This window comes from Triturus cristatus, chromosome 6 (genome assembly GCF_964204655.1).
Source record: "Triturus cristatus chromosome 6, aTriCri1.1, whole genome shotgun sequence".
Classification (NCBI taxonomy): Eukaryota; Metazoa; Chordata; class Amphibia; order Caudata; family Salamandridae; genus Triturus; species Triturus cristatus.
Window position 1 is genome coordinate 66706722 of NC_140589.1, and position 17009 is coordinate 66723730.

The 17009-nt window shown below is 44.6% G+C and overlaps 1 protein-coding gene across 1 annotated transcript in view; it reads right to left on the minus strand.

Moving 5' to 3' along the window:
* Positions 1-238: 238 nt before the first annotated feature.
* Positions 239-17009, minus strand: part of ZFAND3 (zinc finger AN1-type containing 3) — a 621127-nt gene continuing 604356 nt past the window's right edge. Inside the window, exon 6 of the mRNA XM_085610242.1 lies at positions 239-2739. Within this exon, the coding sequence (XP_085466368.1) occupies positions 2585-2739 (155 nt within the window). The 3' untranslated portion in view covers positions 239-2584. The remainder of the gene's footprint in view (positions 2740-17009) is intronic.

Below are 17009 nucleotides of genomic sequence, written 5' to 3' on the forward strand. Positions count from 1 at the left end.
TTTTTGGTACCTTTTGCATTTTATTAAGAGTGTTGGGGTAGAAGAGGAGGTGGAGGTTGTGCTGGCTTTTGCTTTACCAGTTGTTCTACCGCTTAATTTTACATTTAGCTGACCTCTGACTGAAAGCTGTCGAAAGCGGCTGCCTCAACTTCCTTGGGTCAAAACGATTTCCTCATCAAGCCCACAACATTCAAGGTAAAAGCAAAACCGGTTAGAAGAGTCAGTAATCAAATCAAACTTTAATCAGATTGGTTTAATATTTTTTCAGCACGGGATCAAGGGTTGGAGGAAAGAATAAAGTTACAAGATTATTTTAATATTTTTACAATGTTAAACTAAAACAGTTCTAGGCTACGTGTGTAAGTAAATCTAGAACACAAAAGGGTTAAATAAGAATATTCTTTTTCTTTAAGATACAAGAACTTAAACTTTTAACAAACTTCACAGAACAGATACTGCAAAGGAACAACTCCTTGAAATCTTCTTTTATAAAGTGAATATTGTCCGTAATCCACATCAACTTATCGAGTAGTGTTCTCTCCAGTCACCTCTAAACTAACCGTGTGCTTGAAACGGGAGGACAAAAAGGGAAGCAACGGTTAACTCCATCATGAAGAAGTAAAAGTCGTTTGGCGTCCATCCAGGTGTTTAAAAAAAATATTTAAAAAAAAGGAAGGAACTGGAAAAACGCTGTGAAATTGTGAAGATGGCATCTAAAGTTTAAAAAGAAAAGTCAATTCACATGAAGGCGGTTGTAGAACATCTTCAATTTTCTCTGCCCAGAATGGGGAGAATATTTCCTGAAAAACACCCAAAGGCTTGAAATTCTGGCAGCTGATCTCAAATGGTGAACAGAAAAGAAATCAATTTTTTTTTTAATTCATAATAAAAATGCCTCAGAGGCTGCATCCTACACTTCGATGCCTAAGGCAGAAAGCTATTGAACTAAGCAAAAATAAATAAAATTTTGAGGCCATTCATAGCAAGGGTGACGTGCATTTCAAAACATGTTGGGACTGTTAGACAAAGTTTGACTTCACATAACGTAAAGAGAAAACTACAAAGGACAGTGCTAGTTCGATAGCCAAGGAAACATTCTTCTGGCTCAAACTGAAACTTAGTGGCCACAGATAACTAATTACAACCCAACCCAAGGAAGCACAACCTGTTCTCAGTAAATGAGGACATCAACTCCTTAAATACTCAACATTTTGGATCAAAAAGATTTTCACCACTGCCTGGAAGATCTGGAGTATATGTGATATTGCCCCTTCAGATGAGACCCATTTTCCCCACCAGCATGCATCAGGTGACAAATGCTCTGTTAAATGCAAGGAAAACTCTTCTGGAAGGGCAGTGTTGGAAGAGTACCTGGAAGCCTCCTTGGCTGCACCATGAGCTCCGAAGAGGGAGATGTGCTTGGATTTTGCTATGAGATCGCCTTGTGTGCGGCATCTACAGAGGGCAGAGTCTTGCTGCCGGGGCTTTTAGAGCCACATATCTCGAGCAATTCCATAAGTCCTGTCACCTGGGGGCCCTTTTCCACTGAATCGCTACATTTGTTCCTGGAGGGAATGGGTACGGCCTTTTCTTGCAAGCTCCTGAATGCATAGACAAGACTAAATAGCCCTTTTTGACTATCCTGCAAACACTTGAGAGGTGAGGAGTAAACAGTCACGATGACAAGGGCTGCTTTTCCTGGTTGTTCCACAATACTGTTACTGAATTCAGTTTGCTACAAACGTCCATTTTTCCCCAGATATATATGTATCCCTACAGAGAATCAATCTGTAGAGCTCAGCCGTGGCTACTGTGCTGTTTATTAGCCTTATTTGATCAGAGACCTGCACTCAGCAAAAGCCAAACACAAGCCAATCAGGTTTCGGCAGGTGGGAGCTACAGTGATTACAACAAATGTGAGAAATTGCATAACACGTAGAAATAAATGTAGTTTACAGTTATGGGATGGCACAATTTGCTTCGTCTTAAACCATTTTCCCCATAACAACCTATGTACAATAAATATGATCAAGGTATCAGTAATCTTTTGACAAGTGTACTACCCCACCAGTCACCGCTCGTAAAGGTACCCATGACTAGTAGGGTCTGGGCTCAGCAGTGGTGGCTGCTGGAAGGTTACATCAACTTAGGCTGAACTGCAGGGGTGATCATTCAAGGCTCCCCTTTCGTGATTAGCCAGTTGGGATTTATAGCCATCACAGCAGTTTCAAATTTCCTTTTTAATGAAGTGCTTTTTAGAACAGACAACACTGTGAAAGAAAAGTCTGCTTCTATCGGATTTCATTAACCATAAATTTAACAGTCCCAACAAAAGAAAATTCCCCAACCAAACCAATAATCGAGGCTTCTGCATAAGGGCGACAAACAAGAAAATCATTATTAGCCACAAGTGAATATAAGCCTCTTCCGAACCTTAGAGCGCCAGCAGAGGGCGCTACGGAATGAACTCTGATTGGCTGTAGTCTGTAACTTGCCCAGTACAGGGGGTCTGGCTGACTTCGTCCTAAATAAGGCTAACATTAGTGAACTAGGAGAAACGGCATTTGGTTGCAAGTTGTGGTACTCAGGAGCAGCCCTCCCCAATACGCTGGCATGATCTGCCAACTTTCCGGTCCAGCTTGACCATCTTCATAATGGCTTCCTCACGGCCACGGCCCATATGGTCAAAGGTGCAGTCGTGTTGTTCTGGAAGACGATGTAACATACAGAATACATAACCTGAAGGAATAAGCAAACAAAACGTAAGCATTAGATACAGGCCATATCCGTCAAAGATGTACATACTGGTGCCGATAGGAGGAATGACTGCACGTGCCACAGTTGACAAGGAAACGACAAAGCAGAATGGATTGGTTTTCTATCCTTCATGTACCAGTTTGGCCAAAGTACACAGTTTTATGTAGGTAGAGCATTAAATTATGCTTTATAACAGTGTCCTCCTGACCAACAACCATTACTATTTAGAGTGCTGACTGCATGGAAGGTGGCGGTCTTAACAACATCATTTAAAGCATTTGAGTAAGGAAAAGGAAAAAAAAGCTTGAATGTCCAAAACTGTACGAATGTTTCACATTCAAAACCATATATTTTTATGCAATGTTTGACCAAGCATATTCTGCTTACCTAAATCATACATCTATATATGCACTGGGTAAGGATTCGATGATGAAGCAATGCACCGGTGGTACCTGTGGGTGAGGATTCTACTAATATAACCATGAGATGCCAGGGATGCACCAATTTCCCTGGGTGCAGATCCCCCACCATCTTATGGTATATTGGGGCCAGATAACTGACCTCAGACCTTAGGAGTTAATTTCTGGGCAGGCTAACCTTCGCTAGTGTAATAGTTGGTTCTAGCTGAGGGTTACCCCTTTCTAGCTTCTCACTCTCTTGTGGTTATTTACTATTTATGATAGGTCATCAGTTTGTGGAAGTGGGCTGTATTATAATAGTTGCCAGGTTTTACAACTTTAGACAAAAATGACCCTTCACTTTTACCACACGATATATTGAGATACTTGAGTCACACAATGACATTACCATACCACATTCTTCTCTTCATCCTCAACACAATACACTCTCTCAAGTATGCCCAGATCTATTAATTTCTTCTCCAATACTCTTCTAGCTACATGAATGAATCAGATTCATTTGACCATCTATGAACTGACAGCAGAACTAATCCCAGGCCTACCGTTCATTACAGAAACCTGGATATGGACTGATGTCCAGCCTATTCCACGTGAAACCATGCTCGCAGGCTAGAAAATACTTGGAAAAAAAATAATCCGTTTACAAAAGTATGGGAAGCCGAACCACTGTTAAAATCAACATCCTTCTCACCAAATGGAATGAGGATTACTCCGACACACACTAATGGATTTCAACTGCGCCATCTCTGAGCCAGTGGAATCCTAGCGGTTGGTGCCACATCAAGCATTTCACCAGTGAGAGGAGGATTTAAAGGGATGAAAGTGGGGCTAAGGACAGGGCTCCTGAAAAGGTCATTGAGGGCCTGTGGTGTGGTGACATGGCAGATACTTGGAAAGTGAAAGCGCACATGGCACGTTGAATGTAAGCAAAGCACGTCATCGAGCTTGAGGTAGGAGAATACAGAAAATAGTGCTTACAAAACTAAATCACACGTGCCATGTAACAACTGAAGTGAAGGGGCCAGTCGCCATGTGAGGTTACAAATGAAGACAAGGTGGTACTAAGGAGGGACTAACATGCGTATTAAGGAATCAAAAGCCAGCATTTAGGAAGGACACAGACACAAGCCAATAACAAACATAGGCGGAGAGTGGGCGGAGTTTCTTTTCTATACTCCACTACAGCAGTCATGCTGTGCAGCGCGTGCAACGCATGCACGCCACCCCAGGCTCGACCTAAAAAACGGTACAGAGCTTTCTTTTGCTCCCCGGAATCTACTACTTTATTCACTATCGCAACAATAACATCAGAAGTTCAATAAAGTTCTGTCAAAGGTCTTTGAAAATCTCATTCCACTAAAAAGCGGCCACACATGCTATCAGAAGAGGAGACTGAAGCGGTCCATGATGGCATGAATTAGGCTCTCTGTAGTAACAAGAAGGCATTGAAAAACCTTTAACATGTTGCTAGACCTGCCATCATAGTGTCATGGTTGAGGCAGCCATCATTACAACACCTCACCATTTTCATGAACCTTTTCATGCACAATGACAAATGCAAATGATCCAACACCACCCTTTGCACTGGGGGGCATTAATCCTTTTTTTTCTATAAAAAGTTTTACAAACGACATGTTAATGGACGTCAGGGACATGAAAAATTGAGCACAGCCTTTCTTTTCACGCAAGTTTCTTTTTTTTTTCTTTAGAGCTTTGATTTTTTTATATATAATGTTGGCTTGATTTAATGTGATGTGTTTTAACTTGACATAACGTACTTTAGCTCCCAAGAAAGCTGAACACAAAGCATTCTCCATTGTTAACTGGTACAAGACAAACATCCATAAGCTGAATTGCCAATGTGTTACTAGGAAACCTGTGCTCAAATCTCTGTTTCCTCACTTACCACATTGTGTGGTCCTGGGCAAATCATTCAACTACACAAGGCCTAACTGTCCCTGTGCAACCAATCTGAGGGTACAGTGAAGTTCAGTTCAGAATGTGTGCTATACAAGGTCACTAGTGCTTCGTTGAAAAAGTATTGCTTCACATTTAACAATAACATTGGTTATTTATATGGTGAAGATGACAAACCGAAATCTTTCATGACAGGCATATGCCAACATTGCCAAGGCACGGAAACATTCCTGAATATTTCTAAGTTCATGCTTGGAAATTAATACTTTCCTTAAATGTCATTCAATACAGTAATAGAATACATGGTCTTCTGTAATCCCTGTATAGACGGCTGTCTCTAATTTTTTATTTAAATAGATTTTTTGTGTGGATTTTTTTTTTTATAGTTGGCGACTTGTGATGCACTCAGTCGCCGATTATTAAAAAACACAGACGTCAGAACTAGACTATTATAAGTCATTACAGTCAAGCAATGGAAGGGGGACATTGTGTCTCTTTCTTCTGCTCTATTTTAATACCTTACACTGACAAGCAGAGAGAATGTTTATTTTTGCACTCCTTAGATAGAAAAAGCTAGACTCTTCCTGCATGTTTGTACACATTCCAAGCTACTGCAGTTTAAACAAAACATGACTTGTATTGAACTGTTTCTAATATCTGCTTGCAACAAATATCTGATCTGTTTTTGATGCATTTATTTTGCACTAGAGGTTTTATTTGTATTCTTCATGTTTGCAAACATGCTCGCTTCGTCATATGAAAGAGCTACACACCAAAGTTTTAGTTAGTTTGTGGGAAAGGTGATTGTGTGACCATGTATTATATGGGATAAAATACACCCAGGTGTACATGATAAGGATATTGCAAGTCACCTTGGAGTTCCATAACCTTCTAAAGGAATTCTGACTCCAGCTTTGTTCCTCTTTATGGTAATGGACCTCCTCAGTGAATTGTAGCATCCTTATAATGTAGGATAGGGGGCACTTTATCCCTTAAATCAACCAATGCATTAAGTTCATACATTTAAAAAAAGATGAAGAAATATTGTACCTGAATTTCAAAGAATCTTTATCATAGCATATTCTTACATTATGTTTGCTGTGCAAATTACATTCTAAATGTTTTGATGGTTTGGCTCAAGCTTTGGCTCTTTGGGACAGACCGAACCCATAGCTCAGTTCACTTAATTTGTGTTTTCTGTGCAACCTCGTCTCCCTGAGGAAAAAAGCCAACACAACAATATAGGAGCAAACAGGAACTCCGTCCTGGTGGATGAGATCATATACTCCACCAGCATTGCGAAGATTCTCACACCGGCAGCAGAAAAGGGTGTTATGGAGTTCCCTGCATAGGCAGCCGAGACAGGCAGTCCTGTCAGCACCATGGGATACTTTACTCATTCATTTGTCCATATGTTCTGGAGTTATGATTGTTCACCTGCACATCTATGTTCCACCATTCATGAATTCTTTGCGGTGACCTGAACACCAAAACGGTCATACCTGCTCTCTGAAGATGTCATTTGTTCTATCCAAAATGGCCACCTTAAATTTAATTATTATTACTGAACCAGAGCAAAGGTTTTTGAACTACCTTCTCATCTAGTCAATTAGCTCATCATTGCCCATACCTGGACACAAAGTTAAGAAAAGTGTGCGCGCACACACACATACCACTGTCGCGCACAGAGAAAAATAATTAGAAGGAACATTGATGGTCACACTTTTTTTAAATTAGCAGTCCCATCCTCACAAAAAAAACTGCAGGCCACCATACTACCAGAGGCAAGCCCGTCTGCGCCAGACCGCTGCCAGGTGCCAGAGATGCTGTAGAAGCTACTACGGTAAGGAAACGTTTGGGGCGCGAATCTATTTTAGCACTAAGAGATATCGGTGACACGTGCACTCACTCTGGGCAAGAGGCTCATGAGGGTCCTTTTAGTTGCGGGGCCTGTCGGTATACTTCACTAAACAGACATTCTACTGCCATTTTTTGTCCTACTAATATCAGACGTGCTGAAAAGATGAGGAAGATAACGATTCTTTCCCTTAATTGTCGTTCGCTGGTTAAGCACCACGAGGACATTTTTGTCCTTTTGGAGAACTATTCACCCGATATTTGCTTTCTTACAGAAACATGGCTTACCGATAGTACCATGCCTGAAACTCTCTTAGCGCTCCCCGCTGGTTACAGTATTAGGACAGTGAATAGAGAGACCAGGGGTGGGGGTATAGCGGTTGTTTTTAAATCTTACCTTACTTGTAATTTGGAGAAACAAATTCTGGCGGGTAGTGAATGTGCAAGTTTCAAAATCACTATCTCGCAAAATTATACGGTAGCGGGGCTCTTGATCTATAGACCACCAGGGAGCTCGAGTGTATTTAGAGCAGCCTGTGTAGAGCTCGTGAACAGATTGGCACTTGGGTGGGCCAATTTTACTATTGTGGGTGACTTAAATCTCCACCTAGATAATATAGAAGATTCCGATATAGCTTATTTTATAGCAGACCTTTGGGCCTGTCAATTGGTTCAGTTGGTGCAAGGTTCTACTCACACGGCGGGTCATCTTCTAGACCCAGTGTTTACCAAATTGAACTTCTTGTCTGTAGCGGCACCATTAAAATTGCTTTGGACTGATCATTATTTGATCATGATGTATCTGTCAATCAAAGGGGCAAGAATTAAGGATTGCTGCCACCTCACATGCAAGAGAGCATGGCATAAGCTCGACTGGGCTAATTACGCTGAAGAATTGGGGACCTCCTGCCCCATGTCTAATGCGGACCCTAACATGGCATATACTGCCTTTTCTACCTGGATCAGACAGCCCTTGGACGAGCTAGTTCCGGAAAAATGGCAACCATCCCGCAAATCTAGCTACAGCCCCTGGTATAACGAAGAACTTGCCGTATTGCGAAAGGACTGCAAAAAACTTGAACGCACTTGGAGAAGGGACTACGACTTGATGGCTAAAGAAAAATATCGTTTGGCCATTAAGAACTACCAAAAAAGGATCCAGGTGGTCCGAGCCACTTTCTATGCGTCACAACTTGCAGGCAGTGGGAATAAGGCTAAATGTATATTTTCCTTAGTTGCCTCATTAACGACAGCTCCTACGGAGCCTTTTATTTCATCCAACAAGCAATGCGATGATTTAGCGGCATATTTCATTTCCAAAGTGGAAAGGATTTATAAACAATTTCCCGCGTCAATACAATCTACTGATTCGGTAGAGGTAACGGCCTGCTCATTGGATACGTTCCCGCTGATCGTGCCTGCCCAGCTGGAGGCACTCTGTTTTAAAATAAAATCTGGTTCTCCCCTTGATCCGCTTAGGCCAGGTCATTTTCTTAAGCTTCTTCCTACAATTCAGGGCCCTCTGTGTGACATCTTAAATGCTTCATTGACCACAGGAATCGTGCCCACTGCTTGGAAGATAGCCAAAGTCCTGCCTCTAATGAAGAAACCCAACTTACATCCAGATCGTCCTGAGAACTATAGGCCTATCTCCCGCCTACCTTGGGCATCGAAGATTCTGGAGACATATGTCAATGCCACGCTCTCCAACTTCCTGTCCTCTAATAACATCTTGGATCCCTCGCAAAATGGCTTTCGCCCCGGTCACAGCACTGAGTCAGCACTGTTGGCCGTGACAGAACATCTTTGGGCATCTTTGGATAATGGGCACACTGCGGCATTAATCCTGCTAGACTTGAGTGCCGCATTTGACACCGTGTCCCATGCCATTTTGCTGAGACGATTAGAGGAGGTTGGGATCAATGGCTTGGCTTTACACTGGCTGGCATCCTTCCTAGAGGATAGGACTTTCGAGGTTTCTGTACCCCCGTTTTCCTCAGGGACTTTCAAGGTGAGACAAGGTGTACCTCAGGGCTCATCTTTGAGCCCTTTGCTTTTTAATATCTACGTGCTGCCACTGGCTCTTCTCGCAAAGAGCTGTGGTTTGACCCTTTTCTCTTATGCGGACGATACACAGTTGGTGGTAGCCCTGTCTAGCAATACCGTTAGGGGTAATAGCCTAGACGCCGCCCGCTTCTGCACCAATGTGGCAGCAGTGGCGGACTGGCTTACCATCAACTGTTTGCAGCTGAACGCTGAGAAAACGGAAATTCTGCTGACTGGGAAAGACCAGGGTCTTTGGAGTAATGATTGGTGGCCCCAGAGCCTTGGACATGCACCCCCTCCAAAGACGGTGGTGAAAAACCTCGGTGTTTGGGTAGATAGCAATCTTAACTACCAAACCCAGACTAAGAAGGTGGCTGCTTAGGAGCTTTAAGTCTATTTTTAGGTTCTTTGATGCCCCTACTAGACAGCTGATTATTCAAGCCACAATCCTGTCACGGCTGGACTATGCTTCGACTCTCTATTTGGGGGCCAATAAGGTTGAGGTCGACAGGTTACAGAGAGTCCAGACCGAATAGCTAGAATGTTGCTAGGTCTACGTAGATCTAGCTCTGCCTCGGATGCAATTCGAAGACTACACTGGTTGCCTATGGATAGACGTATAGAGTTCAAGGCACTTTGTGTGGTCTTCAAGGCATGGAAGCTGGCTTCTCCACAGATATTAACAGACCTGATCCAGCCTTATGAGCCCACGCGCCAACTTCGATCTTCTAGCCAAAACCTGTTGATGGTGCCACGGGTTAAGAAAACCAGGGCAGGCGGTAGATCTTTTAGGTATAAGGCAGCCAGGCTGTGGAATTCTCTCCCAGCATTTATTCGTGGTCTAAGGGATTATCTGCCTTTCAGGAAGGCCCTTAAGACCCATCTCTTTCCCAAAGTCTAATCTGTGTTGGAAGGTGTCTTGAGGGCTTAGTCCTTGTCAGGAGCGCCGGGACGCCCCTTTGTTGGGGCAGCTGTTGCGCTATATAAATTGTTATAACATAACATAACTACTGGCAAACAAAAATGATTTCTCTAAGAAATGAACCATGCTTTTCAGAGGTGGTGAGGACTTTCCAGGATAACCAACTGAGAGAAAAAAAAACACTTATAGTCAAGATAATATTTCAGTGCAACGGTTCAGACACTTGCCTGTAATTCTGCTGCATTTAAGAAGCGATGTAAAGTGTTACTTTTAAACAATTTAATATTACGTTTACCAACTCTTTGTAGGATGGAAGCTGATTCTTCAAGCCTTCTTGAGATTAAAATGTGTGATCTGCAGAGCAATAAGAACAGGAAGATTTCAAAATCGTTGGGTAAAGAGACCGCCGGAGTCAGTCTGTAAAGGGAGGAGCGGGCTATGTTTCCTGCTTCCGTGAGAGGCGCGATGAATGAAAACAGCTGTTCTCCGGCGGTCTCTCTACCAATCGATTTTTCAAAATGGAAGGACTTAATTGATTATCCACCGCTGACAACACGGCTGTGTTGCACCTTGAATCACCCGACTGCTCATGACCAATTCGTAATTTAATTCTGGCGCCCGAGATAAACTACTGGCTCCAAGCAACTCCCGCCATTCCTGTGCTACTGTTAACCACAACCTGGCTAAATCGTAATTGGGCTCACGCCAGCTCCGGCACCCACCATTCTGAGTTCTTCCTTGATGCAGTTTTCCCGACTCTTCATGCAACTGCCCCACCGTCAGTATTTGAATACGGATTGCACACATAAGCTATGTCCTGAAGATGATCTTTAAATAACAGATCGAAAAGCCGTCGACCCCCTACAACCAGAACTCCATATATTTTATATAAATTCTTTCCTAAGGAGTTCACTTGTGTGTTGTCGATGCAATGTATATATTTTAAGTCACCCTCACTGAGCACCTCATGCTTGTCACTTTATGTGAGCACCTGAACTAGTATTATTCCTTGCATACTATTAAAAATAAACAACTATTGTTACTCTGATCGTAATGTGTTCCTGGTCACACATTTCCATGCTCCCTCCAGCATTAATTGCCTCCCCCTATTTAGTTTCACTGTTGTCCATTCTGGCGCAACTCCTGCGTCTGCCTTGGACCATTTTTTGGCCACTTTTTGAACCATTGTTTTCATAAACATGCATATGCCATAAGGCATGTGTCACCAGAAGGATGCAGGAGGCCATGGGGCCTCACAGTCAGTCTCACCGAAATCCAGGACAGAAGTTGAAACATTGATATAGCATGAATAGCCTGGACTCGCTGTTCGAGAAGATAGACCCATAACTGCACAAACAGCTCCGATGAAATGGAGCACCTGAGAGGGAGTCAGGTGAGACTTTGGCACGTTGATAGTGAACCCCAGCTAATAAAGGACACCTGCTGTAGTCCGGAGGTGGGAGACTACAGCCTGAGATGAGCCCGCCTTCAACAGACAGTCATCAAGATAGGGGAACACTGGCACCCCTGATCTCCACAGATGAGCTACAACCACCGCCATCCTCTTGGTGAAAACCCGAAGGGCGCTGGTGAGGCCATAGGGGAGCACAGCAAAATGAAATTGCTTGTGGCCCACGTGTACCGCAGGTAACGCATGGGGGCAAAAAGGATGGGACTATGGGAATGTGCATCCTGCAAGTCCAACCCTATCATCCAGTCTCATGGATCCATGGCAGATAGGACCTGAGCAAGAGTAAGAATTTTTTACTTTTTCTTGAGGAAGAAGTTGAAGATTGCAGGTCTAGGAAAGGAGAAGACCTCCGTTCTTCTTTGGCACCTAGCGTAGCGGGAATAACAACCACAACCCATTTCTGGTGTCTGAATTCCTTCTATGGCTCCTTTGGCCAAAAGAGCCATCACTTCCTGGCGGATAAGAGATAGTTAGTTCTCCGTAAACCTGTTGTAAGTAGGTAGCATGGCACAAGATGGTTACCACCATATATAAATTAGCTATGTCGCACAGGGCGAACCGATACACTGCGGCCAGACTTGCATGGCAGAGAGATCTACAGATAATTCTATGTGGAACTACTGCTGTACAAATACTAGGAGAATCTCACTACACGGCAGGCATAGACTCATCCACTTTAAGTATATTAACAGAGCCTACTACACACCAGAGAGACTATGCCGGTACAGGCTCCGGGAAGAGGCGACCTGTGAAAGGTGCCATGCACCGACAGCAGTTTTCATACATTTAGCGTGGCTATGCCCGGGAGCGTCTGCTTACTGGGAGGACTTTTTCCGAGAATTGGAGAGAGTAGTGGAGATAGAGCTGACGCCTGACCCAGCTGTTGCGCTCTTGGGATATTGCCAAAAACTACCTAAGGCAATACGCAGATTAGTGGATATAGGCCTACTTATCGCTAAGCGTAGGGTAGCAATGTGCTGGATGAGAGGCCCAGTTCCTACAATTAAGCAATGGTCACATGATATGCTATATTACTGCACACAATCGGAGAATTACAGTGAACTGCTCTCTCCTCGGAGCCGACCTAAGAACTTTTGGGGATATACATGGCAGATCAGCCTAATGGGGCCGGGGAGCTAGGAGAGGTGGAGATAGAGGGACCCAGAGAGGACGCTTCACACCCTAGTATGCCAAACTGCGGTTAGTAGAGTGTTGGCCAGTGGGCACTTCACACAGTGAGCTTAGGGGCGATGCCTCTATTTCCAGTGGGCGCAGTGGATTTGGCTGGGAGTTCTGGGGGGACTGGGGACGGAGGTTGCTAAGACTAGGTGCTAATGGGTCACAGATTGCTACTAGAACTGAAGTCAGCACGCGACAGCGGCGTTTGAGTACCTACTGCGTCGTAATCTCTGGATCCAGTCTGACGCCTTGGGGTAATTCTAAGGTAAGCAATCTATAACTGTCTGTTTCAGATTGTCCAGTTTCTTGGATTCCCGATTCGGCAGGGTGGATGGGAATATGCCAGAAATTACATAAGAAGTGGAAGCTTGGACCACCAAGCTCTCCGGAGTAGGGTGTTCCGTGAGGAATTTGGGGTCCCCAGGAGCGGGGCGGTGGGCAATAGTCTTGTTGACAGGAGCCTGTGTGCTGGATTGGACCAGGTCTCAAACAAGACAACAGTAAGTGCTTCATTAAAATGGAAAAGTTAATGAGGAGACACTCTTGGCTGAAGCATTTTCGTCAAGACATTAGTCTTGTCTGCCACCGAGGGCAGGCTAAGGTCCAGGATCTCTGCCGCCCTTTGCACCACCATTGTGAATGATGCTCCCTCCTCCGTATACACAGTAGGGGGAGAAAGTATGTCAGTATCTGAAAGTGTCCAGTCCATTGCTTCACCCAGATCCTCACACCAGTTCAAGAAGTCTTAAGGCTGGTATTCTTCAGGGTCCAGGGACCACAACCAATCTTCCCCGCATCCTAGCCCATAGGAATAAGGCTTAGGCTGCGGCCTGGAAGACATTGCTCTAGTCGGCACTGGAGCCAGCATTAAACTATGCTCTTAAGGCTCTGTGTCGGTGGATGGGGCCGCCCAGAACGTTGGCCTTGACGCCAGGGAAGGTCAGCATGGCATGACAGGCACTGATCCGAATCCATCTGTAGATCCTTGGGCCAGACTAGTGCCGGGTACGCCGGAGTAGATCCAGTAGGGACCTCTCCCAAATGTGGGGCCCGTAGGCGTACCAGAGGGAACGGGTCGCTCAAATACGAGGCCTCATAAAAGTCCTGAATTTGAGGGGGGTCTCTCGCGCTTCCAGAAATGTGGAGAGGCGCGGTTCGGCCCTGCCGCTGGCACAACCACATAGCCAGGGCTCAAAGGACACTCGTTCGTCTCGTCGGCTGACGGATGAGGGGACTTTTTTTTCTTCCTGTGGGACTGAGACTTACTCGAATGGCTCGATGACTTGTAGTGGGACTCCGACCTTGAACTCGGCGACTGCTACTGGGACCTTCCTCTTGACGCCAGAACTAAGAGCATCGAGCCGCCAGGAGCTTGAAGGATCACTACCTCAAGGCCTTTGGATGCATGGCGCTGCATATGGAACAGGCCTTCGGATCACGGTCTCATTCAAGGCACCACAGGCAAACAAGGTGCAGGTCCGTGACCGACATCTGACCGTGATAATTGCCACAGGGCTTGGAGCCAGCCATCTTCGATGACGTTCCTGCCACACCAATAGGTAAGACTCCAAAAAAGACTGACAAAACATCGAAAAAAGCTTAGTCGAAAAGTGACTAAGGTGTAGCTCTACCGGGATCTACGCTGACTGGCGCGGAAAGAAGGGAAATGACGTTGGCACCCCTAGATGGTACCTTTATTGGCACCGCAAATGCCACTTCTGGGCGGAGTAAGCTAACTCACACAGCTACCGGCGCACAGGGATACGGCTCCCCCAAAAATTCTGGATCCAATCTGAGGCCTGGGGATAATCCTAAAGTACGGAATCTGCGGCTAGAAGTCCTGATCAGATTGGGGTTGCTTGTGTTGTGGTTCAGAGGGGGACCTGGCCTGGCAGTTCAGATTGCGCTGTTACTATTGGATTGGGACCACGGCTGATTTCCATATGGTTGGTTCCTGTCTGATCTGCATGGCGAGCAAAAATCGACTGGGCTGCTGCAGGGTCATGTAATTACCAGTACTTGAGGTTATTTTAAGAATTCCATCCGTCACTTTTTGTACTACTCATACAGGGGCAGCAATGTCCTGCTCAGCACAGCTCCTATACTTGAATGCAAAGCACCCAGCCCCAGCTGATATTACCTAGCCCATGTCTGCTGCTTCGCTACTGTCGAGCACGTCCTGCCTAGCTTTAGAGGTAGGGAGGCCAGCAAATGAATACGAAGCCCTGTGCTGCAATGGCCTTGAGAATAAAACCACAAGGTGAGCCATAAGAATATTTGAGATGTAAATTATGCAACAAATACTGTGTAAACATTTGATAAATACTTATAACTTCAGCAAAATGTATTTCTCTAACATTCGGAATTAAGTTTTATATTTAGTGCATTACATAATATAAATGCATTCAGTGACATTTACTAAAAGTGACAGTTTGTAAACGTGAATTTAAAAATATTCATGAAGCGCCCTCCACTGTGATAGCGATGTTCTGATTGAATGCCTAAATAACTGTGTGCCCTTACAGAAGGACAATAATGTACCTGTAGATGAAGTAACAAAAGTCTATTAAAGCATGTGTAAGAGGGGCTTTGTATAAGGCACATTCTGGAATGATTGACTTGAACGTGTTCACAATCTGTGCCATGGGTGGTGAAGCAATGTTTGAAACACAGGTTTCCTAGTTACACATTGTGCAGTTTAGCCACTGGACTGCTATTTAATCCTGCTGCATGTTAAATTAGGGGTCTCCACGCTTGGTCCAGGAGGGCCGGATCCCTGCCAGAGTTTCACGATAACCACTAGCCATATACATGTGTTCCGTCTGCATTTATTGCATATACAGTTCTCTTAGTTGGATATCCTAAAATCTTGAATGGATCCTGCCTACCTGGACCTACGCTGCACACCACTATGGAAAGTCAACCTGAAATGTGGAGCCTTAAACAATTTTTTTTTTTTAAGCTACGTTAATTCTTGCCATGTTGATAGCAGTGACTTCCTCCGAAGCTACCTCCGTGAAGGGAACTACGAATATTACAAAACATCGGTGTCGCACCCGGTGGCTGTCCAGTTAATTCAAGTCTTCAGTAAGACACCGAAGTGAAGGCCAGAGGTGGACACTGGGTCTGAGCAAGGCTCAGCCACACGCTTGTGCCCTGTTCAGCAGATACCTGCACAGCTTATGAATCAGTCAGTCAGATAAATCGACTGCAATAGCTTTTCTAGCCAGAATTGGCAAATATAGAAAAATCTGAATGCAAACTATGTTATGCATGAAAAGAGTAATCGCAGTGGTGCAGCCGGTCCAGGTACCAAACTAGCCTTTTCTGGTACCCTGTGATGCCTTGACGTTCCGGTAACTCCAACGGTGAAGAAACATTTTATACATTTCAAGCTGATGGGCAGAGAACACTGTGAACCCATGAAACATAGGCTGGACCTCCAAACAAGCAGAAGGAAGGCAGCCAAGATATGCCAGCATCGCGGGGTGCCCCGTCAGTTGTCCAGATTGGGTCTTTGGTTGGGCTGTGTACGGCCCAGTTCAATGCCAGATCTTATTCCCACTTCCTGTTCTCTACTGAACAGCATTTAAAAGTTTTGTCGTCGTCCCTCCCCCATCCTCTGCTCCCTGCCCTCTCCACACGTTGGCTAGTGCCCCGGTCTTTGCAGAACTCTCGATCCTCTGGTGTGCACAATGCAGCAGGGGACAATGCATATCTGGGAAGCAGTGACACAAGCCAAACTGTAGGGTTCAGGGCAGTCAACGAGAGACTTGATCTCAATGGGCTGCACATCATTAATTTATTATTGTGGCTTTGGCCTATACAGGACTGGTACAAGAAAAGTAATACCCTCTCTTTGGCCATTTTTATGCAAAGGGATATAGCAACAGGAACCAATAGTTTCTTACCTGTCAGTGTAGTTTTGCAGCTTGAAGATCTTTCTGGATTCACTATGCTGTGCATTATTCCGCGATCTGGTGGTTGGGTCCAGATTCGTAGTCTCTTTTTTTTTTTCTTTCGTAGACCAGATGGGCGTCGACGTCCCACCATTTGGTGTACCTCTCGTGACGTCGGCATGCTTCCTGCAGGAAGTCCCACCTTTGGGGCGCCATCTTCGTGTTCTTTTTTCTCTCTCTCTCTCTCTCTCTCTTTTTTTTTTTTTTTTTACCCTAGGCGTTTTAGTAATTTCCCTTTTATATATCCTTTCAGTATTATCTTGTTATTTTAGTCTTTGTCCTTCCACCTTTTTCTCCTGCCTCATCTTCCTGGCAGAGGTGGGTGGGTTTGCTAGTGAATCCAGATGATCTTCAAGCTGCAAAACTACACCGACAGGTAAGAAACTATTCGTTTTGCAGCGTGAATCTTTCTGGATTCACTATGCTGTGCATAGGATTTTGTAGCGGTTTCTTATCTCTGTGGCGGCTGGGTGGAAGATGAC